Below are 26,702 nucleotides of genomic sequence, written 5' to 3'. Positions count from 1 at the left end.
GCAGAAAACAAAAATCATAGTGCTAATGTAAATTACCTAAGTCTCATAAATTTAGTACATTGGAGGAAAAAAAAATGGAAATTATTAGGCAGATCAGAAACAGTGAATCTTTCTTTACAAGTCCAGTTGCCTGAACTTGGGAGGGTAAAGAAGCAAATTAAATAACATGAATATTATGTGAGAAATATATCATTGAGAATATTGTCTATTACGTCTTACTAATTATGTAAGTCTCTTTCTGTTATTATATTTGATTTTCCTCCTCATGCAAGAATGCATTATATGGAAAAGTTAGGGAACTGTCTGTAAACCCATATTACAGAAAATTTATACAAAGTCCATGAGGACTTAAGTTACTTAGCCAAGGTTACACAACTAATAATTGACAAAACTTATATTTGATCCTGGGGTCTGAATGCAGATTTTGTATTTTTTTCCTTTATCATGTGTATATTACATTTAAAAAGTATAGCTCAATAATTTTTTCAAATGTATACATTCATGAACCCACAACCCAGGTCAAGATATGGAACATTATTAGCATTCTAGAAATTTGCCTTTGTTTTCCCAGTCCTTAAACACTGACTACCACCAAACACTGTTCTGCTTTCACCCTAGATTTATTTTTAAATGTAATATAAATGAATTCATTTTATGGGTAAAAGTATTCTGTGGATATTTGGAAAAGGAATTATGAACAATATCAAATGTAGGAAGGAGTATAAGGAGGTCACTGGACTCGGGAACAAAGTGGAGAAATTTCCTTCTTGCATGATTGCTGTTATGTTGTAGGTGCGGAAATGCTGACAAAGTGATAGAGATGGATTTCCTCTTAGCCACGTTTCTTGTGAAGTTTGTTACAGTGAGATACTTAGTGGCTGATAGGCTTTCAGATGAAAAACAAGTTGAGACTTTTAAAAAATATTTTTTTCTCTTATTGAGCAAGTGACAGACTTTTGAAATTAGTTTAGAACATTTTCTAAGATGTGTCAGTCATTAGTCTGTTTAGTTACTATGTGGGTGTATAGTTTGTTTGTACATGTTGAAAATATTGCTGTTTTGTTTACATTTCTCAGGATAATTTTTATTTTGTTTTTAGGAGTTATGGTACAGCACCTGTAAATCTTAACATCAAAACAGGGGGAAGAGTTTATGGAACTACAGGTAAAACTTGTATTTGCAGCTGTATCAATAGGAAGATAAGTCGAATGTATGAATAGGTCATAAGTTGAGGTATTACACCTCAGTTAAAAAGAGCAGTTTTTCACCATACATCATAGAAGTGGACAAACTTTTTCCGGAAAGGGCTACATAATAAATATTTAGGCTGTGTGGGTCACAGGGCTCCTGTCACATGGTTGGTTTACTTGTTTTACAGCCCTTTAAAAAAGTAGACTTTTCTTAGCTCACAGGCAGTACAAAAAAAGTGATTTCAAACATGGAAGTTAGCAACTTCCTATTGGTACAGGAATTCCTTATAAGTAACAAGTCCCTAATCTCTCAATCCAGTTTATTTTACAGCTACTCCATAAAGTTTGATCTCACTTTTTATTTATGCTAGTATTACTCTAAATGCTGTGTTTGGAACCTCTGCCATATTTAGTGGTATCAGTGGTAAAAAGGTGTCAGTGATTTCTATTTACCTGTGGTGTCTCTCAGTTTTGTGCTGATAATAGCTCCTTCACCATTTTGTAATTGTATAAAATAGGAACAAAAGTCAAGGGAGTGGACCTCGATGCACCTGGAAGCATTAATGGAGTTCCACTCTTGGAGGTAGATTTGGATTCCTTTGAAGATAAACCATGGCGTAAACCCGGTAAGATTCCTGTGGACTGTATCTGTTTCGAAAGATTTTTAGTATCAGTAGTCATTTAGAAGAGTATTTTTAATGTCATTTTTATTGTCTTAATTACAAGAGTAAGATGACCTATATTATTAAATCTTATTATTTGCATATTATTTTATCATGACACCATTTCTAAAGGAAATACGTTCCCCCACCATGATCATTTGTTTCTTAAGTTCCAAATATGAGTGACATATAGTATTTGTCTTTGACTAACTTATTTCACTTAGCATAATATTCTCTGGCTTAAAGGAGATACTTGTGATCAAAAATTTTTATAGTCCTATTGCTTTATATTAGTAATTGGGAAAATTAGAAGGGGTGATAAAACTGACGGAACACTAAATTTTTGTTTTTATAGTTTATATTTTGTATGCTGCATAAAAATAGAATTGAAATATTTATACACTAATACTATGTTTTATCTTTAGGTGCTGATCTTTCTGATTATTTTAATTATGGGTTTAATGAAGATACCTGGAAAGCTTACTGTGAAAAACAAAAGAGGATACGAATGGGACTTGAAGTTATACCAGTTACCTCTACTACAAATAAAATTACGGTAATTAGTAAATATTCCAGAATACCCCAGCCTTTTCTACAGTCCCAAATAAACTCCCCCAGATAAATCACTTTTTCCCCATAAAGGTGGTTAAATGCTATAAGATAGTTTAAAATTTTCATTCTTTTTATCATGTTTGTTTTTTTCCCTTCCTTCCCTTTCAGAGTTTCATATTAATGATTATCTGATGTTCTTAGTTTCAAGTCACAGACTAGCTACAGCTAGTTTGTCTTTATGTGGCCTATCAATTAAAAATTATGTGGTATCTTAATGGGGAATATGTTATTTAACTTAGGCCGAAGACTGTACTATGGAAGTTACACCAGGTGCAGAGATCCAAGATGGCAGATTCAATCTTTTTAAGGTGAATTTTAGTAAATTATCCTTGGTTGCTCTCATTTTTTTGTTCTTGAGTCTGCTCCCATACCACTACTCAAGGGATGAGGTTAAAGTGGAAATAGCTACCTTTTTTCCAAATCTTCAGCTTCCTGGTGACTTACAAATTTGCTGATTGTTGTTTTATCTCCACTTTGCAAGCATGTGAATTTATAGCCTATTATACTAACATATGCCAAGTAAAACTATTCTTGCTGTATGTTGTGATTTTATTTTGAATTATAGTGTATGTTTGCTTGTAGGACATAAAAGTTCATGCCGATAGGCTAAGCTCTCAGTTCAGATCATGCTTTATCAGAATGGGAGAATTATTTTCCTAATTTTCTTTTAAAAAATGATAAGGAAGATGGCATACTGCTTATTATCTTTATGACACTAAAATCATTGGTGTAATGTGTCTTAGAGTTTGAGATGTCTCAAGAAGCTTGGCCGTTTTTGAGAGTCTCTAAGAAAGACTCAACAGAATAGGATAAAGCCATTGATGTGTAAAATTAATAACTTAAAAGGATTAGGTTTAGGTAGGGACTTGCAGGTTGTTATTACCACTTGGGTATCAAGTCTGAATTCTGGCTTCTCCATTCCATATGATCACAGACCCAGTCCAAAGAATAATATCGTATTTTCATACTTCTGCAATACACAGCAACCTACAAACTTTTCTCGAAAATACCTGATTGTGTACTCTTTTTTCCTTTACCTTAATTCTTAGTTCTTGATTCTTGTATTGAACGACACTGGAATGAAGACTGGGCGTGGCTTTTAGATTGGGTTGTGTACTCAGGGAACTTTGTGGGCAGGAACTTTCCTGTGATCCTTTTGGGACTGCAGCCCTGGCACCAAAATACTGCCTTATGCAATACATGTGCTATATCCGCAGATGTAGCCGCTCTGCTGGACACAGTTCTGTGTAGAGAATTTAATTTTAATTTACATCCTACTTTGGGTAAGTATTTGGTTCTTGTTCTGCTGTAAATCTTTTGAAAGTGTGTGATGATGTCTATTCTATTTTAAATGGCCATCCGGTTCTTTTTGGTGCTCTCTTCTTCAGGGATTGAATATATTGTACTTGATTCCAATGAATAGATAGAAAAGCTAGTTGTCTTGATGATGAAATAGTTTGTTTGCAGTGGTGCTTTTTATTTTTTTCTAACAAATGAAAACAAGGTGCCTTTGTAAAACTGCCAAGTTCTGTATACTTTGTCTTTTTGCAGTAGACTTCTAAAACTAAGGAATAAAAAGAAATTCCTAGGGGCTAGTCTCTCTTTTTTTTGAGAGAGAAGGAGGGAGAGAGAATGAATCTTACGTAGGCTTCATGCCCAGCGCAGAGCCTGACTCTGGGCTCAGTCTCACCACTGTGAGATCATGACCTGAGCCGAAATTGAGTTGGATGCTTAACCTACTGAGCCACCCATGCACCCCAAGTTCTCTCTGTTTTTTGTTTTGTTTTTTTTTAAGTACATGTGCTGCTGAAGTGAGCACTAGAGGCTGGTCTCTTCTTGGAAGTGTCACCATGAATGAGTTTTTTATATACATACGGTCTATCAACATTGTTTTGAAGTTTCTTTGGGTTATATGAGAGGGAGAGAGGTCATTGTTCCATTCTCATTCATTTGCTTCCAAAGGAATAAGCGTTTGAATTTGATGAGTATAGTTTCATGGTTTTATTTGCCTTGATAATGGGCATTAAATATTCATCTGTTAGAAATACTGATTTGGGAACAGGGTGTATATTTTAATAATGTGTATGGTTCACATTTTTTATGCATATTGTGGTCTGTAGGATATATTTTATTGATGTTGCTCAGGATCTGCAACTACTGGTTATATGTGAGTGTTTGGCATTTTCAGGCCACAATTTACTTGACATTAAATTTCAGATGAATTGCTGTCACCTTAAATAAAGAAATATCATTGTTCAGGTTTTTGTTAGGACTGTTATTCTTGAAAAAGTATGAGTTGTCTTTCATTATCTATCCTGCAACTCTGGAGAATACAAAAAATATTATAAGGATGTAATTGGTATCCCAAATATGCAGAGGCAAATTTCTTAGGTATTATTAACATTGAGTGTTTGTATATAGTTCCATTCTGTTTCTGTGTTTTCTTAAAAGGGTAAAGATGCAGTGTTAGAGAAGCATTTGCCATTCCATTTTATTTTATTTATTTTTTAAAGTTACCTGCTTTTTTTTTTAAATGTTTATTTTTGAGAGGGAGAGTGGGTGCACGTGTGAGCGAGTTGGGGAGGAGCAAGGAAAGAGGGAGACAGGATCTGAAGCGGGCTCTGCTCTGGCAGCACAGAGCCCGATGTGGAGCTGGAACTCACGAACCATGAAATCATCACCTGAGCTGAAGTTGGTCACTTAACCGACTGAGCCACCCAGGTGCCCCAAAGCATACGCCATTTTGATCAGAGCCTTGTGAGTGTGGAGAACACACACAAAAAAGTATTGCGGATGAGGAAATGGCTTGGGCAAAGAAAGAAACTCAGTTGAGTAGAAGTGGATGAGAGTAGTATTTAAGAAGTTAGCCTGATTGGATGAGTTCTTTTCGGAATGGAATAGAAGAGAGATTGCTTTGTGAGGTGTGGTTCAATTCTAGAAGGCCTAGAAACAAGGAGGATGAGTTGGAGGAATTATTCCCTGTTTGTGAGCATGAAAGTGACATACAAGTAATATAATGTTGGAAGTGACCTAATAAGTAACAATTCTGGCAGCAGTGTAAGGTTGAAAAAAGGAAGTCTAAGCTCTTACCCATTAATCCACTTTTTGAACTACAGTTATTAGGATTGGTGATTGAGAAGGAAAAGGACTTCCCCAATTTTCCCGTTACGTCTGAACACCTCTAATGTGCATAGCACTGTGCTAGATATCATGGGAAAACAGACTCTGTATTTAAGGAGCTCATGGTCTAAGCGATGTGTATGTATGAACTAACCATGATATATTGTGAGAAATGTTATGTTAGTGGTATTATCAAAGTGCAGTAAGGAGTTGAGAGGATAGAGTGGATTGTCCTATGATACAGAGTCTAGAAGGATTCAAACATGATAACCGGAAGATGAGTGAGTTTTCATTAGAAGATGGGGTGTAGAACATTGTAGGCAGAGAGAGCAGTATGAACAAAACCAGATAGCATGAATGGAGAGTTGGGGTAGATGAGAGGTATTACAGGAGAGAAGCCTAGAAATGGCAGAAATGGGGCGCCATGATGGGAAAGACCTTAATCTGAAACTAGTCTACAGACATTTGTGTAGACAATAGGAAGCCATTTGAAAGTTCTTGAGTAGAATAGTGTGAGCAAATTTGGTTTTTAGAAAAAGAACTTACAAGTGTTCTCTAGAATGTAAGGAGGAGAAAAGGAAGTTAGAGACCACATACAGAGCATTTGCAATACTGTAGAAATGAAATGAATAAGGACCAGATCTTAAAGTAGTGAATGAACAAAGGGGACAGATTTAAGAATCATAATTTAAATTCTTCTCATGTCTACTGCAAAGATACTTGTTTCATCCTTGATCAACTGAGAAATAAGCAACCTACCAGCCCCTTTAAATTTTTGTTGGTTTTTTTTTTTTTACTTTCTTGTTAAGTAAATTCTGAAACATTAACAAGTAGATAAAATAGTACAAATGAACCAAGTAAGTACAAATGAACCAACAAGTAGATAAAATAGTACAAATGAACTTGTTAGTTTAAGTTCATATTAGAGAGAGAGAGAGAGAGAGAGACGGCACCACATGAAAGTGGAGGAGGGGCAGAGAGAGAGGGAGAGAGAATCCCTGCCCGGCTCCATGCCAACAGCGCAGAACCCGAGTGGGGCTCAATCCCATGAACCATGAATTGTGAGATCATGACCTGAGCCGAAATCAAGAGTCAGACACTTAACTGACTGAGCCACCTAGGGACCCCTTTTTTGGCTTAATTTTTGTTTTTGTTTTCAGTGAAATGAAAGGAGATGAAGTTTAATAGAAAAATAGTCACTTAATTGGTTATAAAAGCAGTTGTGTAATTTTATAATTCAGAGTGAGGGGCAAGGGAAGAGTGACTAGTGGGAATGGGTTACATAGTACGTGTGAAAAAAAAATTGACCACAATCTTCTCTTAAAATATTTTTATGTCTGTATGTGCACACACATGCATAGATGATTTTTTTTCCTCTGTGTATGTATAAGCTGTGTTTTGAAATTTCACAACTATGTGTCTGTTATTGTCCATTATACCAAGCATTCATTTGTACCCTTTTAATTTGGAAGCACGTATTTTTCATTTCTGGGATATTTTCTTCTATTATGTTTTTTACTTTCTGTCTGCTTTCTAATGTCTTCTGGGCCTCCTATTCAAATATCGGACTCTTTTTTTTTTTTTTAATTTTTTTTTTTAATGTTTATTTATTTTTGAGGGAGAGAGAGAGGAGACACAAAACTTGCAGCAGGCTCCAGGCTGTAAGTTGTCAGCACAGAGCCCGATGTGGGGCTCAGACTCCCGAACCTTGAGATCATGACCTGAGCCAAAGTTGGATGCTCAACCTACTGAGCCACCCAGGCACCACCGCCCCCCCCCCCCCCGCCTTTTTTAAAATTCCTTTTTAATTAAATATCGGACTTCTTATACCGGTCCTTTAATTTTCTTTTCTCTTTTACTTTCCACCTCTTTGTCTTCCATTATCTGGGAAATTTTTTCCACCTTATAACCCTTCTGTTCACTGTCATTTCTGTGGTTATATTGTTAATATTCAAGAAAATTTTTCTTTAGTATTTAACCTTAGTGTCCTGCTGTTGTTCATGCATGCAGTGATATAGTGGTTTTTTTCTCCTCTGTCTCTCAAAAGATACTTGTGTTGATGATACGTTGTTTGTTTCATTTAGATTTTCCTGCATAGTGTGTTTGTTGTTTTTGGCCTTTGACTGACTTTTCTCAAATGTTTGTTGGTCCTTGGCCATTCACTCACAAGGGAATGGGCCACTCAAAAGGTGATTGGGAACTCTGAATATGAATAAAATTTGCTATAGGCTTTTCTGTAGGGCTAAGCATTTTTAGTAGTCCCACACGTCAGTATCTTTAGGTTGTTTTGTTTTTTGTTTTTGTGGTGATTTGATTTTTTAGGGAATAGATTCCAGTGGCCTGCCTAGAGGGTTTATACTTACCTGATTCAAAGGTTCTGGAAACTGGAGTTGTCCAGTTGCTGAACCTTTTGGGGTTCTGCCATGAGAATCATAGTATCTTTATTTTCTTATTGCTGACTTAGGATTCAGGTTTCTTTATTCTGCTCAGTCAGTTACTATCTTTTCATCTGTTTTCAGAGTCCCAAATTTTATTGTGTTCGCAGTCTTTTTCTTGTGGGTTGAAACAAAATTTTGGTAATTTCTATGGTTTGCTACTTTTCCTTTTTTACCTTAACATTTATGTGGCAGATGCTTTTCTAGGTTATTAAAGTTTTTTGATAACATTTTAAATAGTTGCATGATTCATTATTTGGGTGTAGCACACAACAAATTTCTTTTTAGATATTTTGTTTGGAAGGTTAACCTGTGAAGGGTAGCTGAAGGAAATTTCATAAAATAATTTAAGTTTTGGTACATTGGTAGCATAATTTGGGTAAATATTGAGCTTCTCAAGGTTACAGACTTCAGTCAAACTTTTGTTTGGATATGTAAGACCTGACATGACTTTGTGTTTAGAGAACCTGTCATGGTATCTTACAGTCATTTCTTAAAATATGAGATCATATTAAAAAATTATCTCATTCTGGTTAAACAAATTCTGTCTGTAACCCTGAGGGCAACATCTGAAGAAAAACAAGTGGATGCAAGTTGATTAGGAGACTTGCTAAAATGGCGAGGACTTTCAGAATTAGTAAGAGTATTTTACAAGGAAATAAAGGAGAAAAGAAAACTAAGGAAACAAGCAATTTTTACATGTTTAAAAATGTACTGTCTTCCTGATGTCTTTTCCCCTGTTGTAAATAATTTTTCATCTTTGCTCTTTTTTTTCATCTTTGCTCTTTCTTTTTTTCCCTCCTCTTTTACTTCTTCAACTCTCTTCCCATTCCCCTCCCCAGTTTTTAATTGAGCATTGACTATGTTAGGAAGCAGCTCTGACTTAAGTAGGGAGGGGAGGTGAGCATTATAGACCTAGACTTTGTGATCTTAGAGTTTTTCTGACTTAATGGGAAAAGTCGTGATTGATTAGATAATTGGGCCAAAACTCCATGTCCTGTGAAAGACTTTGAAGTGACATTTAAGGTGAATCCCAAAGTCAGTCAAATAAAAATATATACTGAAAACTTATTCCAGGCACTGTTTTTAGGTATTGGGATACAGATTTGAATAAAACCTAAATGCAGTATAAATCCTCGTAGTCCATGATAAGAAATTTAGGTTTCATTCTGTTTGTGTTGGGAAACTATTAGAGAATTTTGAGCAGGAGAGAGACATGAGGTGATTTACACTTTTAATAACAGTGCTTGGCTGTATACAGGGGATAGATTTTTTAGAGGTAAGGTCAAAGCAGAGACAATTCAGTAGAACAGTTGAGAAGTGGTAAGTTTAACCTGGGTTTTAGGGGTGGACGTAATAAATGGTTGAATTTGGTATATATTGTAAAGGTACAGCTGACATAGGATTGTCATATCTATTGGATAATTCCTGGGATTTTTTTTTTCCCTTGAGCAACTCAGTAGATGATGGTACTATTTACTGGGGAAAACTTGGGGAGAATCAGAATGGGGGATAGTAGAAAATCAGTAGTTTTGTTTTGACCACAGTACATTTGAGTTGCTTATTAGATAGATAAGATGTTGGATATAAATTATTGGAGCTCAGGGGAACAGTTGAGACCATACTGTCAACTCTCAATATTCCTGACATGCAGGAAGAATAATACATTTCTTTTTCTGTGTTCTCATAGCATTTTTATCTCATAGATACTTTTTTCATAGCATTTATTGTATTGCTCTGGTTGTTTATGTGTCTGTCTTGTCCCATGGCCTGAGATTTTGTTGTATTTCTCTCTGTAATCTCAGCTTCTGGTGAAAGATTTTTAGATAACAATAGATATTTAATGTTTGATGAGTGAACCATGTTTTATTTCTCTTGTCACCACATTCTGTCAGTTTACCTGTCAAGTGTCTATCAAATCCATTTCTTTCTATCCTCATTGTCTTAGTGCTGATCCTTAGTCATCCCTCATTAGGATCTGGGCCTTTTAAATGAGTTTTTTTAATGAGTAGAACTCATTTTCAAGTAAAATGTCCGTGTAAAACCCTAATTGTATGAAGACACCAATTGTGGATTAGGTTCTGTGGTATTAATAAGAGATCTGATTTTAATGACTCAAATATATTCTTTTTCTCATGTAATGATTACGTGAAAGGTAGATAGTTTCTGGAATTGAATCAGTGGTTTGAGTATATCAAAGTATCTGAGGGTTTCTTGGCCTTTGTCTCCTGGGGAAAGAGAATGATGCTGAATTTAGACTGAACAGTAGAATTTAAGTAGGACAATAAAATATGGTGTGATGTTCTTCAAGTGTAGGGTAAATGTAGTTTGTTTAGATTTAATAAATAAATGATGATTTAAGATAGGCAGGTGAGTATAAAAGCAAAAGAACATAAAGGAAAAATTTCACCAGTCTAAAGGAGTATGACTGGACCATACTCAAAAGATCTGATAGGAGTAGAAAGGATGGCTCAATATGAGAGAAATTATGGAGTAAGTAGATAACTGATTTGAAAGTCAACATAAAGGAGGGAATAGAGGTTATTAAGGAAACAGCCATCAAGCTTTTAAGTGTGCTGAACTGGCGGGACAGTGTACTGTTGATGATGGGGAAATAAATGGTATGGAAAGTTGTTAATATTTATATTGGAGCAAATCACAGTCTGAATAGAAAATGGTCAGAATGGCGAAAATGGCCACTGGTTGTTTTAGAATGGTAGTAAACATAGAAGAGGAAAATTCTTCAAGGCCTTTCTTGAACTTTGAAATGTGGGGTCATAACCAGGTATCTTGGGCTCATTTGTGGCAGTTTGAGGGAATTTATGAAAGGACTAAAGAGTTAGAGCTTACTAGACTTTTAAGTAACATTAATGTGAACTTGTTAATAGTTGGGCACATTTTGATTCCATAATCCATCTTTGGTGCCTTTCTCATAATGCTGTACTAAGATAAGGTAATTTTATTAAATATTCAGCAACAAAACATTCTTCATATTTAATTTAAAATTAGATGTTACAAATTTATTTTAATACCTGTAGTATATTTGAGTGTTCTATTAAATAAGCTAATAACCCTTTTTTTTAAGGTACAGCAAGGACGAACTGGAAATTCAGAGAAGGAAGCAGCACTTCCATCTACAAAAGCTGAGTTTACTTCTCCTCCTTCTTTGTTCAAGACTGGACTCCCACCAAGCAGGTTAGTTAGACAATTAATAACTCCATTTATTGAAGGCATTGGTATCTTCATCTTGTATTAGTGCTATAAAATGTAAAAGCGCTGAATATTCTGTCAAAGAACATTTCACGTTGTTTTAATACAAAATGAGTTCTTTGTGAAAAACTCTTCTTGGTGCCTTCCCATTTAAAAAACATTTAGGTGAGCAAGAAATGAAGCATGGTATATAGTTACACGTCCGTAAAAAAGACAATCTTACATTCAGGAGAGATGGCAATAACAATGGTCTTGCTGTTTTCTGTGCTTATTATTCTTACATAAAGAATTATTGGACTTCCTAAGTCTAGATCTATTGGCCTAAATGTGTTTTACAGATTTTAGTAAAAGATGGTGGACATTTCAGCCTGGGCAATCTTTCCAATTAAAACCACTTTCTTTTCTTTCTTTGGTTTATTTTGATAATACCTAACTTTAAGTTCCACAAGGTACCAATTGTAAGAAACAAATGTGCTGGCAAATGTCCTTTTAATTTAAACATGACAAAGGGTTAGCCTGTTACCAGGAAAATGGTAAAGGATAAACTGAGACTAAGGAAGTTTGATGTTAGCAGTTTAATTTTGAGTTAGGTAAAGATGACTTAAATCAGGTATTTCTCTGGGCCTGAAACAAGTCAGTCACCAAGCTGTTACTCGTTCTCAGCCAGATCATTTACCTTTTGCGTTACTTAAATTTATTTTATACAGTTTTCTGGTTTTGTTATTCTGCAATTTTGAATTGCTATAAGAGATTATATTTCATAATATACAAATGCAGGAAGAGCCCATATGGGAACATGTGGTTTAGCCTTAAGATAAAGATTCTTGAAACTTTCAGCCAAAATTAAATGTCACAAAGCCATCTTGGATTTTGACTCTCTTCTCATCCTAACAATTATTAGTCATGGACATTTTCAAATATTATTTAAATAAATGCAGTCTCATAAAATGTTTGGCTAAGAAGTTATGATAGCTGAGGAATACTGATTCCTTTATTATGTAGTCTTCTTTTGCTTTTTTTTCATATTTTAAAAGAGGTCACTCTCATTCATTGAGTTTATCGTGTTCTGCAGTAGAGAAGGATGTGAAGAGCTTGGACTCTACAGCCAGACTTCTGGGGTTCAAATTCTGGCTCTATTGCTTACTAGCTCTGTGTCCTTGAGCACATCCCCTAATCTTGTTCTTTCATTTCCTGATCTGTAAAATGTAATAATAATAAGACATCCCTCACAGGGTAGTTATGTATATTAAATGACTTCATTTATGTGAAATATTCTGGAAAAATAATACAGAAGTGATACTCTATAGATATTTGCTAATAAACTATTTAGGAATTAGTAGCAGGACTGCCCCCTCCATCAACCAACCAACCAACCAACCCACCAACCTACCAACCTTGGGCCAGATTTGTAGGGCATTGTACCATTATACAGGCTTTGGCTTTTCCTATAAGTAAAGTAAATGGGGTGCCACCGTCAGAGTTTGTGCAGAGGAATGAAATTATCTACTGTAGGTTTTTTAAGTCTTCATTGCTTTATTTAAGATCAGACTACAGAGAGATTAAGGGCAGAAGCTGAGAAGCCAGTTAAGAGGTCGTAACAGTGATCTAGTCAAGAGATAATGGTAACTTGGACAAAGTGGTTGTGGTGCAGATGGTGAGGAGAGACACATATTGGATACATTTCAAAAGATGTAAAAGATCTTTTACATCTGAAATAGAAGAGACTACGGGAGGAATGCTTTTTTTGGAGGGAGAAGACCAAGAGTTCAGTTTAGGATATACTAAAATTGAGTTGTCTATTAGACATATAAGTGGAAAATTGCATAGGAAGTAGATCTGTGGATCTGCAATAGAGGGAAAAGGTATGGGCCAGAGATAGAAATTTGGGAGTGATCAGTGTTTAAGTAGTATTTAAATGAAGTTGTGAAACTGAATTTGATTGTAAAAGAGGTAAGTATGGAAAGAAGTGGTAAGAGGGACAGAGCCTTGGGGCATTTCCTTGCAGGTCAGAAAAATAAGAATGAGGGAGGAGGAGATCCATACAGAAGAATTACTACTGACATAGGAAGAACACCCAGTGTAGTTTCAAAGTAGAAGAACAATTAACTACCAAATAATACTGATTGGCCAAGAAGAAGAGGGCTGAGGATGACTTTTGGATTTTATTTTAGTTACTTTTTTAAGATTTTATTTTTAAGTAATCTCTACACCCAATGTGGGACTTGACCTCATAACCCCAAGATCAAGAGTCGTATGCCCTACTGACAGAGCCAGTGAGGCGCCCTGGCTTTTGGATTTTAAAACGTAAAAGTTGCTGGTGGTCCTGACCAGGATCCTTTTTAGTGGTATAAGGTGAAGATTGAGAAAAGACTTTTTGGAATGGATTCAAGAGAGAATAGGAGAGGAATTAGAATGAGAAAATATGTGTAACTTCTTTGAGAATTTTTTTCTTTTTACTTTTGAGAGGGGCAGAAAAATGGAACAGTATCTGAAGGGAAATGTGGGGTCAGGAGGCTGTTTTTTTCTAAAATGAAAATTACAGCATGCTTGTATACTTACGAGAATGAGTTACTAGAGGGGAAGTTGATGATTCAAGAAGCAAGAAGGGACAGTTGTTAGAACAATGTCCTTAAGATCAGAGGGGACGGGATATAATGGGGGGGAAGGGAAGTGGTGCAGTTAGCCTTAAAAAGGAGATGGGCAGTTCACTCAATAACAGGAGAGAAGGAGGGGGTGGGTAGGTAAGATAATGATGGGAGTCGGTTTTTCCCAACAACACGGGATGCTGACTTACCTGGTGGATGTGAGGATGTAGAAGTGGGTGTTGAATGTTTGACAAGAGGAGAAATTCTGAAATAGTCATTTAGAGGTGTGTGAATAAACTTAGGGGGAAATGAGTCAGATTGTAGCCAGTACTTGGAGGGAAGTGTGCTGTCAAAAGAAGACTTTTTTTTTTCAAGATACAAATGGCAACATTTTTATATGCTGGTGGGAATGAATTAGTAGAGTAAAAAAATTGACAAAGGGAGAGAGACTGTACATTTCCAACTTTTCTTGAAGTTGATGGTTATGTGTTTAAAATGAGACCAGTAGTCAGCTTGCTTGGATGTGTTTGTCTTGCCCTTGCCAGGTATTTGTATGTTTATGAAGACTAGCTAGTGGGATTTAATATGAGTTGTGGTTATACCAGGCAAATAAGACAAAGGTGCAAGGAAGGTGAGAGGGTCCTTGAGAAAGTGATTATAATGATGGACGGCCATGGACTGAAGGAGAGATGGAGAATAGTGGCAGGAAAGGGTCGGTAAAAAGGTAAAGAAATGACAGAAAAGTCAGTCGATCTATCACTACTACCAAAAAAAGTGGATAATTGCTACCATAACCTATAGAGACATACCCAACATGTCAATGTTGTCACTTTCTTGATACAGAGAACAGTACCTGTTTTTCATTAGGAAAGTTTGTTTTCTGGGTTCCTCTTCACTTGATCAAAAGCACACTTTTGTTCATTGTGAAGTATTTCCCTAAATAAATACTTGTGTTTTTCTGTTTTGGTCTTTGTATTTATGGAGATTAGAAGGACCTGTGTGAAAGTAAAATTTTACTGACTTTAGGGAGTAGACAGGAATGCCATTTAAGACATAATAGAGACTGCCCAACAAATAGTAATGAGCTATACTACTTACTGACCTAACCACTGTATTGCCTTTGTTTAAGATCTTAGATTGCCTTACTAATGTGTAGATGACTATTGGTATGTTTGCACAGAACTTTTTTTAAATGGATCTTTGTACTTTATCGATGGAAATGCTGGGTTTCTAACTTTCTGTGTTGCCCAGCAAATTGGCATACTTAAGTAAAATATTAATATTTAATATATCACAATGTTTTCCTATATCTTTAAAAGTTTTCATATTATGTCAAGAATGTACAGCTTGATAAATTTTCACAAACTGAACACTCATGAACATTGAATATTATTCACCCAAATTTATCATTTATTAACATTTTGCCATTTTTGCTTTATAATTTGCCCAAAATATTTTCCTTTTTGAATCATTTGTTAATTGTAAACATCATTTTTTAAGAACAAGGACATTCTGTTATGTAATCTTAGTACACAGTTAATCAAAGTGAGAAAATCTTACAATGAGCCAGTATGTTAATATACAAGTCATAAATTTTGCTGATTATTTCAATGATGTCTTTAATGGCAGTTCTTTCCTTGATTTTGGGTTCAGTCCAGGGTCATTCATTATAATTAACTCTTTTATCTCATTATTTTATCATCTGAGACAGTTTCTCAGACATTCTTTGTATTTGTTGACTCTGAATTTTGAAGAGTGCAGTCTGGTTGTTTTGTAAGTCATCTCCCTCAATCTGAGTTTGCCTGATGTTTCCTCTTTATTAGGTTCAGGTTTTGCTTTTTGGGCAGGAAACTACATATGTGATGTTCTGTCCTCAGTGCATCAGCCTTGAGGTACATGATGTCATTTTCCCCATTTTTAGAGATGATAACTTTAATCACTTAGTTGTAATGGTGTTCTTTGGGTTTCTGCACTGCAAAGTTATTGTTTTTACTGTTTGTATTTAATAAATAATATGTGAGGAGATGGTAAATATCCTGTTTCTTTTTTAAACTTCCCAAACTTTAAAATCCCATTGTTGATTTTTGCTTTTTCCCGTTACTACTGTAATGACTGTAAAATACTGATTATCTAACTCTGTTATTTCTCTTACATTAATTAGCTGGCATTCTTCTTTAAAAATGGGCTTTCCCACCTCCTCCACTTATTTATTATCATCTAGACTCATTAATTTTTATTTTATATGTGAGAGAGTGTATTTGTTGCTTATAAATATGGTTTATTTGTATATGTAGTATATAAACTATATATACTACTTATATACTGTAATTCATATTGATGCTCCAATTGTTTCAGACTTGCTTCATGGGAGCCTCTTCAGAGTGGCTCCTGTGCCCTTTTGACATGTCCCCATCATGTTTTTTGTTTTGTTTTGTTTTGTTTTTGAGGATTTTTTTTACTTTCTAGCTTTACCAAATGTTCCATGCTTATCTTGTACTTCCTCTGCCCCTCCTTGGGAGCAGCCAGGGACTTGAAAGCACCTTGATGACTTTTAATGGGAAATAATGATTAGAAACCAAGATCTTGGCACCAGTTATGCTCATTGCTGTTGGAGTGTCACTGTTTCTAGGCTTTTTCCGCACTCACGGCTGGGAGAAAACAACCAATTTCAATATAAAATTGCCTTATGTATAATTTTAATCATTCATCCTTCTTTTACTTCACATTTGACACCACAGGTTTCTACTTCCCTTTCCTTAATCCAGATTACATCTCTGTTTTACCACGTTGAGAACCTATTTCCCAACAATTTCAGTATATATACTCTTTGCTTCATCCTAAAATACACTCAGAACAGATTAGGACTTCTGCACTTACCATTGCAAAAACCAAACCTATTAAATAGAATTCAAGATTTCTTTGGAATTCTTTTTTTTTTTTTAAGATGAGAGTATGTAGTTAAAATAGTCAGAAGTTTCCTTTAGAGTGGTTATGTTAATCACTTAAAGTATTATATCCATTGTTTCTGTTTGTATTCAATATTAGCTTTTCTTTTTCTCCATGTTTATTGACATTTTTTTTGCCAATGTAAAACTTTGAAGAGAGTCCCAAGTGCATTCTTTCCCCTGCTTCTTTCACTCCTGTTAATAATTAACTTCATTGTGTCTAGTTTCTAGTTGATTCTTCCTTTGTTTCTTTTTACAAAAATAAACAGATACATAAACATACATTTTTTTCCTATAGAAAACTTTGCTATTGAAAGAGTGTCTTATTAGTCTTTTAAAGGACTGGCAAGAGTGTAAATAGCTGAACTTTCTCTGGAGTATTGCACTAGGGATATAATTAACTTTCTTTAGAATGTTATTTCGAAAGTTACTTTGAAATGGAATTTTTATGAAATATATTTATTTAGTGTAGGTTTTTATAAGACACATCAGAGTGTTACTTTTAACTGCTACACTAACAATATTTGTACCTATTGAAGAGTGTAGGGGAAAAAATCTCAAAAGTTTTGAATAAGGTTTTGTGAAACCGTGGAAGTTTATGTCACTCATAAAAGCACAGAAATGTATTTCTTGATAATAACCTGATAAGCCCTTGGTTCTTTTCTTATTTCTGCATTTTGACATACTATTTTGAAAAAGATTTCTGAAAATATTCTAGAGTTACTAAAATGTTGATAACACGTTAATATTTAAATACCTACTAGCGATTTTAGTACCACAGAGACTTGAAGAAAATGATACGATAGGAACATGCTAAAGGACTTTAGAAAAAGCATGTCAAAAAAAAAGGAAAAAAAAAAGACAGAACAAGGGGGGTCAGAGACAACAATATGTAAGAAAAAACATAGAAAATTTATCTCACCAGAAACAGCACCTCCTCTCAGTCTCAGACAAGTACTGCCTCCAGAAAAGCCAATTCCAGCGTTGGGAAGTGGCAGGACCGATATGGGAGGGCCGAATCACCTGACCTAAGGTAAGGCTGTTTTTAAACATTGGCTACTCCCTGATGTTTAGGTCATCAGTGTTGTTTTGTTTATTACTAAGATACATTTTGACTGGATTGTACCATATTTTTGCCCCCTCAGTTAGGCTTTTTTATTACAGAAATTGAGGGTTTTAAAAATCTTGAGTCAGGCCGTACCAGCTCACACCTTCCCTCTTCTCTCTCTGACTTTTATACTACATTATAAATTGCGTGGAACCATCTAATAGCTCAATAAACATCTGTTTTCTCCCCGCTGCTGCAGGTTTCCTTCTCATATCACACCCTATTAAAAAATCGCTGGGTGTTTCTCTTTGTTGAATAAAATTTAGCCTTCTGAGCTAGTATTTAGAACCTGTAAAATTGAACTGCATCGAATCTTTCCAAATGTTTTATCTCAACTGTAGTGCATAAAGCAGCCATTTCATTGAGTCTGCCAGCTGTCTTAGGAAGTATTAGTATTTCCCTTATTGTTGCTATGCTTTGACTCCTGATCCCCCTCTGCAGAATTCTGGTCTGTATTCTAAATCTTACACTTACAAAGCGTGCACCTTTGGATGGATACTGTATACTCTCTGAGCCTGTAAAATGGGAATCATAATTTCTATCCGAAGGGATGTAGTAAGAAGCAGTCATGTCAGGGTATGACAGTGCATTGCCAATAGTAATCATTCTGAGCAATTACAGTTTGCTTGACTTAGAAATACAGAGTTAGATACCTCCCTCATTTACTATTTAAAGTTTTAAACAATGGTGTGGGGCTGGTATTTTGTTGGTTTTTGTTGTTCCAGCATTTTAAACTTTCTTCCTCGCAGGTTGATGCTCTTACATTAATGTGCTTTTAATTATTTTCATTTATAAACTTTTAAATATGTAAGTTATGGTCAGATATCTTTGATCATAACACCTAAAAGAAAAGCAAAGGGAGGAAACAATCAAATTTTTATTTTTTTAGATTTCCTTTTCTTTGGGGACTTCATTATATATTCTTCATGAATAGTAAGAATTTCTAGCCAGCTTGGCTTTGATAGGATCTCTTGTTAGGAGACGATAAGCTTAGTCATTCTCAAAAGTGGCTATTCACCTCAAAGTCAAAAATATTTTGACTTTTTTAAAGAATATCCAAAATGTAAGTATAGTAATTGATGCAGATAGAAATATATTACCTATATTCTTAGAATAATATCAATTGCATGTGTTGGTGGTTATAGAATGAAAATTTGCATATCTTCCTGTTATTAAGTGCTTATTGACCTTTTTTCATAGGATTATATGATATTAATCTCAGGAGTATTTTTCTGATGTTTGTTTATTTTGAGAGAGAGAGAGAGAGCGCGCGCGCGCGTGTGTGTGCACAAGTGGGCAGAGAGGGAGAGAAAAAATCCCAAGCAGGTGCTGACAGTGCATAGCCCAACACAGGGCTTGATCTCATGAACCGTGAGATCATGACCCGAGCTGAAATCAAGAGTCGGATGCTTAACTGAGCCACTCTGGCGCCCCAATCTTATTTTTTAAAACTGGCATTCTTGAAGAACCAGTAGAAATTTCAAAAGAGTTACTTTAAATAAAGAAAAGTTAGATCTGATAAGTGTGGCGTGGAGTCTATGAATCTTTTCACATTTACTATTTCTGTGAAATCCCATAGTGTAAGAAGAGTGCTGCTAATATAATTTCTATATAATAACAAACTTGGTTATTATAGCACACAGTGCATAGAGAAACTCTAGATTTATACTTATTTAACCTGGTCAGCAATCTTGGCAGTCTGTTTACTGATCCCCAAAGGGCCAGATGATAAGAGCTTTAATTTTCATCATTGTACTATTGAAACGAATCAGTAGCCATCTTTGTATATAAAGAATAGCTATATTCTTAAACTTAACAGCAGTTTCATGGCATAAGTACTGGATTTGGGTATTAGGTTTAGTTTTGTGCCTGTGTGAGTTTAGGACAGTTCCCTAAAATCTCTAGGCCTCTGTGTCTACATTTTTAATACGACAGGGCTAGACTGTGTTATCAGGAAGGTCCCTTTTAATCATGAAATTCTTTTTTTCTGGCTAGTCCCTGGTTTACATGGAAAAGGAGATCTAAGAAAGTAGGAAATCTGCCCAAATTTATGGCTAATTAAGAGGCAAAGTCAGGGCTAGAATCCCTGGTTTTCTGCCTTTTAATAGTTGCAATTCAGGCAGCTTGATTTTCATAAGCAAAGGCATAGATATAGTTAAGTCACTTAGTTTTAGTGTAATTTAAAACTTTGCTTTTGTTTCTTTTGCTACTTTAGTATCTAAAATTCCTTTTATATCAGTCATTTGACAGAATGTTTTGCTTAAAATAGTTGTACTTTTGATATAATGGTTTATTTCTTAAGTAGTTTATAGAGAAAATAATAGTTCTCATATCTGAAGTAATACAGTTCAGTGTTTATACTTTTACTTGCCCACCCCCACCCCCCAATAAAAGATGCTTTGGAAACACAGAAAAATCCCATTCTGACTTTGTGATCAGTCTTAGGGAATATAGGTCATAGGAAATTTGACACTATTTTCAGTACGTGTTTTGTGCCTTTGAAAATTCAAAAGAAAAAAAAAACTCTAGTTAAAGCTACTGCTCTCCTTTTGAATGGTGTATGTGTGTATGTATATATATGTACACATACATACACACACTTTACAGCATAAGATAAAAAAATGAGATTCTACCCGTTGTAGTTAGTGTAACTGAGGAATGTGTTTTGCTTTGTTTTGTTTTTGAAACATGGCATAAATCTCTTTGTAAGAGCACTTAAACGATGATTGAAATCCTTTTTATAAGTTACTGTATTTGGAGACTCAGGACTTCTTATCTCACATATATTCCTGTTAATACAGTATTTTTCCAACTTTGGTTAATAGTAGTCTTCATAACTGTATGTAGCAAGGGCATTTTGTTGGGTGTGAGTTTTGTTTTATAAATTCAAATTTGTGACACTTATTAGGCCAACTAGAAGAATGAAGCAGTTTTAATGAACACAGAAAATTGAAATTGGCAATAAGGATGATTGCTGTAATCTTATCCTAATGTCCAGTTTGTGTGTTTTGTTTTCATTTTATAATATTAAAATCTGTTAGGTAAGTAGTTGCATATTCTAGGTTGTCTTAGTAAGCTTGTTTTTTCATATCATGGCTTTTTAACTGATTCAGACTCTTGAAAGAGGAAAAGTAAAAATTGCTTAATGCAGAATTACTAAAATATTTAAACCTTGTACTTCTTACAATAGTCAAACATAAAATGTACAATAAAACTGAATGTTAAATGGACATTCAGTCTAAGATTGACCTCTTCATTTGTTCTTGCACTGCTTATTATGTCTTGGTGAAATAATGTACTGGAAAGATGTACCTGTACCTTCATGGCATTTGAGCACTTTGAACGTGTATTGCTTGTATTATGTAGCTTGTAAGAGTTTATGTGATTGGACATATGAAGGTTTTTAGTTTTAAAAATTCCCTGTAGAATATCTTTCCCTACATTTAAAAAATAAAATTAAACATAAATATGGTAGGTAAAGCTTTATTATTTCAAGCTCTGCACAAAAGTGAGTAAATTTGGCTTTCCTAATGAGCACATTTATGTGCTCTACTGAGTCAAAGTTTAGCGTAGTTCATCTTTAAGCATTCAAGATCTTTGTTTTTAAGATAGCTTGAAAAGTAACAACATTTTAAGAATTCAGTCCCCAGAGAATTAGCATGGAAAACACTTAGTAGAAGAAGTAGAATTTGGAGTCATACCTGAGCCTGAATCTTGGTGCGGCACTTTACTCACAAAAGAGCCTTTTTCCACAGCTGTGAAAATGAAACTAATTGGACTTATGCCAAGTACTTGTGGATTAAATGGCTTCTAAGGCTGCAAAAGAACCTGTTGCGGGGCACCCAATAATGTTAGTTCCTTTTGCATCTCTGCTCCCACTGTAGTCTCTTTCACTGTAGTACTATTAGACAATAAATTATGTGCTCTGAAAACAGTTTTAAATTCTCTAATTTTTATGTTGAACATACATTATTTTTCAACACAGGATGTTTGATTAATCTTCACTTGAAAAATAGATTACATTTTCTTCATAAACTGTGTATATGCTTTAGAGAAGATTATTCTTGTAACGGTTGAAAAAAGTATTGAAGTAGTACTGTGTGAGTCCACGAAACTCACAATATCAGTATAAAAATATATATGCAATGAGTGATAGTCTTACTTTAATTATCAGGCCTTGGTCAGTGCGACTTTATATTTATTCAGTAATAGGGAGATAAGTATTGGTTTGTCAACTATAAATTCTTTCTAGAAGAGAATACAATGTAAGTGTCTTCCTTGGGCATGTCTTTAGTTGTGGTCCTCAACTTTGGCTATGTGTTGGAATTACCTAGGGAGCTTCAAAAAATTATGGATGCTTAAGCCCTAGAGACGAAATTAAATTGTCTGGTGTGTACTCTGGGCATTGGGATTCTTGAAAGCTCCCAAGGGCGCCTGGGTGGCTCAGTCAGTTAAGCATCTAACTTCAGCTCAGGTCATGATCTTGCATTTCGTGGATTCGAGCCCTGCATTGGGCTCTGCTGACAGCTAAGAACCTGGAGCCTGCTTCAGATTCTGTGTCTCCCTCTCTCTCTGCCCCTCCCCAACCCGTGCTCTGTCTCTCTCTCTCTCTCAAAAATACACATTAAAAAAAAAAATGAAAAAAAAAGCTCCCGATGATTCTGATGTGTAGGAGACATTGAGAACCATTGATTGAGAGATCGGATTCTGGCTTGACATAAAGATTAAAATGAAATGTTTAGTGACCACCTTGGAATTTGAGGTAAAATGATAGAGTTTGCTTTGATGGGCACTAACATTTGCATTGCATTTTACAACCTCATAGAACTTTCTTTTTTGTGAGTCTCATTTAATTTATTATATTTTGCCTCTTTGAAAGTCTTTTTGTTGGTAACCAGTATCAAAGGTATATCATGCTTTTTCTTTCGCATATAGATCGGTAGATAGTATATTTGTAAAATTGGAAATTGGAATCCTGCAAATGTTATTTTCCTCTTATGTTATTCCCTCCATTTAAAATGTCCTCCCTTCCCATCCTGTGTGGCTAAATTCATTCCTCATGTCTTTCAATGCTTCTCTTTCCTAAAGTAGCTTAAAAGATGTTATACCAGGGCACCTGGCTGGCTCCGTTGCTATGTGTCCGACTCTTGGTTTCGGCCCAAGTCATGATCTCATGGTTTGTGAGTTTGAGCCCCACATCAGGCTCTGTGCTGACAGTGAGGAGCCTGCTTGGGATTCTTTCTTTCTCTCTCCCTCTCCCTCTCTCTCTCTCTCTCTCTCTCTCTCTCTCTCCCCCCTCCCTCTCCCTCTCCCTCTCTCTCTCTCTCCCCCTCCCTCTCCCCCCCCCCCGTGCTTGCTCTCTCTCTCAAAATAAACTAAAACAAAACAAAAAACTTCTAAAATAAAAAAGATGTTATACCAACTTCCATGCAAAACTGTTATAGCCATCTTTTTAGATGTTTGACCTGAGTTAGGCAATCATACTACTGCATGTGTCTTAACTTGGGAATATGAAACTGTCACATCTACGTTTTTTCCTAGAGAATGCATTCATGAATTATTGCTCCTCAGTTCTTATTAGAAGTTCTGTTGTGAGAAGGCAACATTCATAGATTTCTCAAGGACATGATTCATTTATTCTTTTAGAGTAGTGGTTCTGTACTTAAAACAGTAACCTCTTTGAAAATTTCCTGCAAACTGTGGACTCTTGACTGAAAAATGCATTTGTACACATGCATATATTTAAGTTCAGGATCCTCTTGGTCCCTCAGTATCCCATGTATGCTAGGTAAGGACCCTTGCTCAAAAGTACAGTTAAATCTTTAGATAAAGCCTGCATCAAAAGGGCTATGTACTCAGATCACGTGGTTTTACTCTCCCTGATTTGAATTGCTTTTATTGGATCATACATTGTTATGCTTCACTCGATATTGAGGAACATTTTGAGAAACGGTTCTGTGAAATTCACTTATGTTTTCATTGTAGTAATTGGAGACTTTGTCCCTATTTCAGTTTTTCACAGCATCATGAGATTGCAGTCCATTAGTGGGGTGTGAAATGAATTTTGTGGTCTCAACCACCAAATATTTCTGGGGTTTGTATTGTTTTTTTGTGTGTGTGTGATATTTAATACTAATAATTCGTATTTGATTTTAATGTTACTCTTTCCTTTTTAATAAGTGTAAGTATTATTTCATGAAGCTTTTAGTGTTTTTTATGTGTTTACTGGATTACTGTGTAAAATGTGTTTCTTAAATATATTTTGGGGTCAAAAAAGTTTGAAAACTGTACTCTATCCTACTTTCTCTTAACATGGACTCAGGAGAAATTTTTTTTCTCTTTATTCTCTTCTGTAAAATGGGAATAATAATAATTGCTACTTCATAGGGAAGTAGTGAAGAGTAAATGTATCTAAAGTGCTTAGAACAGTGCTTCCTAGCACATTGTAGGTGGTGCTCTTGTTACCGGGAAGAGCAGTCTTCAGGGTTAATGCTTTGTTTTTATCTTACATTAAAAGACTTGTTATTAAAGATGTCCTTTATTTTGGCTGGTAAAAAATGAGAAGCTCAGAGATAAATTTGTGGCAAAAGATTAATAATTAATTCTTTGTCTTCCCTTGGCCCTAATTCTGTCACTTTAAAAATTTTGTTTTATCTTTGTAAGCAGTTTATATCAGAATCATCAAAATATGCCATTTTAATTTTAATTTAATTCCATTATAATTTCAGAGATATTTTCATATTCACGAAAGGTAGAGGCTCTTGTGAACATCCACTGCCTGTATTAAGCTTGTAGATTAATGAAACTTCAGATCTCCATCATGGTTAGTTTCTGTCTCTCTTTAGCTATATGGTTTAGTCCAACACAGAAGAGAATCTTGGTAGCTATATTAGCTATCTGCCTTATTGAACAAACGTGTAAGCCCAGTTAAACTTATGCTATGTGGAAGCAGCGCTTTCAACAATAGCCAAATTATGGAAAGAGCCTAAATGCCCATCAACTGACAAATGGATAAAGAAGATGTGGTTTATATATACAATGGAATACTACTTGGCAATGAGAAAGAATGAAATCTGGCATTTGCAGCTATGTGGATGGAACTGGAGAGTATTATGCTAAGTGAAATAAGTCAGTCAGAGAAAGACAGATACCATATGTTTTCACTCATATGTGGATCTGGAGAAACTTAACAGAAGACCGCGGGGGAGGGAAAGGGGGAAAAAATAGTTACAAACAGAGAGGGAGGGAGACAAACCATGAAAGACTCTTAAATACAGAGAATAAACTGAGGATTGATGGGGGGAGGGGATGGTGGGGGAGAGGGGAAAGTGGGTGATGGGCATTGAGGAGGGCATTTGTTGGGATGAGCACTGGGTGTTGTATGTAAGCAACGAACCATGGGAATCTACTCCCAAAACCAAGAGCACACTGTACACATTGTGTGTTAGCCAATTTGACAATAAGTTACATTAAAAAAAAAAGTTAAAAAAGATAAACTTGTGCTATGTGGAAACTCAAGTTATAATAGATCCTCACAGTAAAGCTCTACTAAATCTTTTTATGCATTGAAATAGAAATGTGTCATGAAAAATTTTCAGAATAATATAGTTCAATGTCATTTTTTCATAATGTGGCATCAGAATAACATTGGATAGTTAATCATCTCTGTTAAATATTATGTGCTGTTTGTTACTTCGATATATGCTTATGTATCTGTCCTAAAATATTTCTGAACAAAATGGTAAACTTAACATTTCTAAGATATATCAGTCTGTGTGGTAAAAATGCCTGGGTAAAGAGGTATTATTGTGGAAATAATGTGTAAGAAATTGTAGTTTTCTGGATTTCTTCTAGTGATGTACATTTGTTAAGGCTAATTTTCCACGTGTGTTTTTAGAAACTTAGTATTTGCCATTTTGAATCTTCAGTAATTCACTTAAAGCTGAAAAAATTAGATTGACCATATTTAAGATAAACTTTAAGAAGTGAGTACTCTCATGTGTCCCAGAATTTTTGAAAGCAGAAGCCTTTACAAATCCATGGTATATAGAAAGACATTAGAGTGTTAGATCTAGATTTAAGTTTTCTACTTCAGCAGTTTGGAGAAATGGAAAATCCAAACAAATGTGTGAGAATTTGTTCTTCAGGTGGAATAAGTTTTAGAAGGGAGAATCCAGCAATCGGGAATAGAAAAGAGTGGAAAAGGAAATAGTAGAGGTAAAGATTTTTACAATGAAGTCTTGGTAGCAATAAATGGTGAAGGGAAATTCTGGCCTCAGAATATGCACCTGTATCTGTTGGGATGTTGGAATCTGAGTTGTGTGTGGATATTAGAGGGCTGATAGCATCTGTTTTGATACAAAGTTACAGTGGTCATAGCTTTGTAATTAAGTTTTAGGGAAAAAATTGGAGTGGTACTTGTTTTATGTCTGAGATATTTGGATTTTTTCTAATGTGTGAATGTTAGGATAGTTTCCAGCTATATTGAAAGGGTACGAGTTAAGTAAATAAAACCACTTTCGCTCCTTGAGATCATGAAGAAATCAGGAAAGTCAATGACCTGGGCATAAAATCAGAAAAGCTTAAACTTTTTAAAAATTATATTAGAATTATATAGAATAGAAGTTCGAAGTGGGCAAGATGATAAGTAGGAGCTGACTATGTAGTTGAAGACATTTCAGATGCCATTATATACTGTTTCTAGGGTCTTTGTTTTTGTGAGCACATAATCATGGGGCGTCTCAGGGTTCCCTTGAGGCAAACTTTCACCAGTTCTGGTTTTCAGAAGTCTTAAATTTCTCAAAAGCCAGTTATCTTGCTAGAAGGCAGTGTAGC

The 26,702-nt window shown here is 35.1% G+C and overlaps 1 protein-coding gene across 25 annotated transcripts in view; it reads left to right on the top strand.

Moving 5' to 3' along the window:
• FIP1L1 (factor interacting with PAPOLA and CPSF1) overlaps positions 1-26,702 on the top strand; it is an 80,924-nt gene that overhangs the window by 14,265 nt on the left and 39,957 nt on the right. For 4 of the 25 annotated variants that reach the window (XM_053217360.1, XM_027056850.2, XM_027056841.2 and 1 more), the window contains 6 exons: positions 1,100-1,164; positions 1,709-1,816; positions 2,278-2,408; positions 2,704-2,772; positions 11,105-11,214; positions 17,685-17,792. In XM_053217360.1, coding sequence (XP_053073335.1) covers positions 1,100-1,164; positions 1,709-1,816; positions 2,278-2,408; positions 2,704-2,772; positions 11,105-11,214; positions 17,685-17,792 — 591 coding nt within the window. The remainder of the gene's footprint in view (positions 1-1,099; positions 1,165-1,708; positions 1,817-2,277; positions 2,409-2,703; positions 2,773-11,104; positions 11,215-17,684; positions 17,793-26,702) is intronic. The other 21 variants (XM_053217366.1, XM_053217362.1, XM_053217361.1 and 18 more) reach the window with 7 other exon arrangements.

This window comes from Acinonyx jubatus, chromosome B1 (assembly GCF_027475565.1).
Source record: "Acinonyx jubatus isolate Ajub_Pintada_27869175 chromosome B1, VMU_Ajub_asm_v1.0, whole genome shotgun sequence".
NCBI lineage: Eukaryota > Metazoa > Chordata > Mammalia > Carnivora > Felidae > Acinonyx > Acinonyx jubatus.
The sequence above is the reverse complement of the archived record's forward strand: the minus strand, read 5'-3'. Positions and strand labels throughout refer to the sequence as shown.